This window comes from Ceratina calcarata, unplaced genomic scaffold (genome assembly GCF_001652005.2).
Source record: "Ceratina calcarata isolate Rehan_Ccalc_2016 unplaced genomic scaffold, ASM165200v1 scaffold557.2, whole genome shotgun sequence".
Lineage (NCBI taxonomy): Eukaryota > Metazoa > Arthropoda > Insecta > Hymenoptera > Apidae > Ceratina > Ceratina calcarata.
Window position 1 is genome coordinate 649232 of NW_017176762.1, and position 2950 is coordinate 652181.

Here is a 2950-nt window from a genome sequence, read left to right on the forward strand (position 1 = left end):
TGATAAATCCGATCTATTACGAAGAATTGCAAGTGTCGAATGCAGCCGCAGACTAGGAATCACCGCCCCTGGCACCTTAACCGCAAAAGGTGGCTTCAGGAAAAGAAAGAGGAGAAGCGAATAGACTCAAGGAGAAAGTGGAAATTAGGAAGCGCGCGTGTCATACGCGTAGCAAGAGGGAATAATCGTGGTAGCGTAGGAGAAGATGCGAGCATGGAAGGGTCGCACCTATTCCCTGAGCAACCCTCTGCGTTCCCTTTTCACTTGGGGGTGCGCGTGGCGCACGTGAGTACGCGCGCACGCGCAAGCGCACCCGCTTCAAATTCTACCTGATAACACCGGCTGCGACGTTTCTTTCCCAGTAATGCCTGGTGCGTGTCGGCGTTGCGACGTGTTCGCCACGACCTCATTTTCCTTCCCAATTTTCCAAACGTTTCGCCATACGTTTTCCACCACATAAAGATCGAAGCCGACCGCTGATTGCCACGGTTGACAAAATGAAACGCCGGTACATCTCGTCCGCGACAGTGTCAGCGCGAGCATTGCCCGTTCGCTCGCAACTAAACGAAACGCACATAATCGTGACGAAAATGTAACGAGTAAAATTGCTTCAGTGATAGAAAGCATGTGTTGCGTGTGTCGCATCGTTAATTAAAAAAGGCAAGGGATAGATAACGGTTTAAGCATTACTTTTATCATTTAATATTAAGGACTATCCTTCATTTTTCCGGATGTACGTCCTAAATTCTAAATCAATTTGAATAGAATTATTTAAAGAAATTTTTCATATACAAATTTTCATCCACCAATTAATTTATAAGAGACGATCGTTAAATGAATCGTCGATTTGGATGAATTCGTTCAGTGACTATATATAGTTTCCTTCGTGAACGAATTTAAGTTTACTTAAAAACGTCGTGTAGTTTAAAACTGGCAGTTGTTATTAACTGTTGAAGAGTGCAGAAGAGAGAGAACACGAGCATGCTTAACGAAAAACATTAGAAGATCGAGACAAACAAAGTCAACCTTGCATTCTTCTAACCATGCGTCCGGCGTGATACCATGTGAACAGTTAGCTCTAAAGTGAAATATTGTACTGTGAATTGATTCATGTGAACTTCGAACCATGATACCATTATTTTTGCTATTGTTATTGCCGATGGGATCACCTGCCTTCGGTAAGTCTTGTCATCGAATCTTTTACTTGCACGTAGAAACCACGTTTCATTTAGTTACTAAACCTTCAACACATTAGTTAGTCTTCCTTTCTAATTGTAAGCTTCTGTTTTCTGCTTTTATATTATAATTAATGTGAAACTGAACAGTAAGTATAGATAAAACGAATAGAAAAAAGTATATCGAAATATAAAAATAAAAGAATGCAAATACGTGTGTCCTGCAAAAAGTACAATAATTAGAGTGGAATAAGGAAGGTTGACATTTTCATTATCGAAAATCATTGAAATCTAAGTAGACGCATGGTCTCGTTTTAGAAACGTATGGAACACGGCCTGGTTCTGATCCCGCGAAGTCACGACATTAAATCGACGACGAAATTAATGCGGTGCAGCATTGTATGCTAAAATTCGCGTGCTCGACGATACCGATTTCAGGCTCGCTCGCTATCAGAGTTATCGCTCGCGATTTCGTACGCTTGGGAAAAGTGGATAAGGAACATGGTACCGCGTGTACAGTAAATAATTTGATTAGCGAAGCGAATCACCTTTAAAACAACACACTGGCTCACGTGAAATTTACTTATAATATATTTTAAACAAATATTTGTTTATAAGCCTTTAGAATTCATGAATTTTTATGCATTTATTACGTAAATCAAACAATCGGAAGTGTTGCTCAGGATTTAAAATAATCTGCTGTAAATCAAACCACTTCATACAATGTAGTATGGAACTGATGCATAGATCATCGGATTTTGCATCTTCCCAGATAAATTCCTAAATTTTAATAGTCATAGCCAGGTGCGGTTGAATAATAGAAGAGCACATAGGATTTAGGACTTAGGAGCAGTAGAGGATTTTAACAGCGGGTGGATTACGTCACGCATCGTAATTACGCTTGTAGGATTTTGGAGGAACAAGATTTTCAAATGAATACCACCACGCGAAGGTTGGACCGATGACATTCGCACTTGACCGTATAATCAGGGAACGCGATATCGTCACGTCGCGTGCAACCACTCTCTCCCTCACGTGATATTCCAATGCAACCCGAAAAAATCGATACTACTGCCCTTCGCGTCAACTTGCGCCTTTACTTTCTTCTATTTGTCTGGATTCAATAGGATTTACGAGAATTACATTATCCGGTCAATTTATTGTGCGACGGACCAACATATTTCCTCTCTGGATTTACATTATTCGAATAATGTAGTGGATACGTAACGACGGCGGAGCAAAATGTAGTACATTGTATGCGATTCATGACAAATTGATCGCTCGATAAAGGGAAGATTGTCCGAAAATGGATGAATGTGATAGGCCAGTGGATATATATAATTAGCAGTGCCGTTATTTAACAGCAAATTCATTAACACGCCATTACAATTACCCGATTCCCCAAGCGTGTGCTATACAGTGTAATGTGTCTCGCGGTGACGTAGTGGCATGCGAAGCGGTCGTTTTACAATAGAAAAACACGCGAGAATCCCAGCCAATCGATTCAAGATGCGATCCAATGTATTTCCCCTTAAAATTCCATTCGACGAAGGAAAGTCAATCAAACGAGGAAAAAATTGCACAAGGTACTCCATCAACGAATTTGTCTTTCAAAATATGAGACAATTTCTCGATTACCTGAATATTATAATTAATATCACAATTAAACAGTTCACGACTTTGCATTTTACGGTACTTTAAAAAATTCATCATGAATTCTTCTTAAGGTTGTATGAACCGTAAAGTTTAAGACATGTAATAAAAAACTGTGTCCA

The 2950-nt window shown here is 39.9% G+C and overlaps 1 protein-coding gene across 1 annotated transcript in view; it reads left to right on the forward strand.

The window, feature by feature from the left end:
• The first annotated feature begins 343 nt into the window (after nucleotides 1-343).
• The window catches only part of Ret (protein kinase receptor Ret oncogene), a 21659-nt gene continuing 19052 nt past the window's right edge, over nucleotides 344-2950 (forward strand). The window contains exon 1 of the mRNA XM_018031842.2: nucleotides 344-1178. Within this exon, the coding sequence (XP_017887331.1) occupies nucleotides 1127-1178 (52 nt within the window). The 5' untranslated portion in view covers nucleotides 344-1126. The remainder of the gene's footprint in view (nucleotides 1179-2950) is intronic.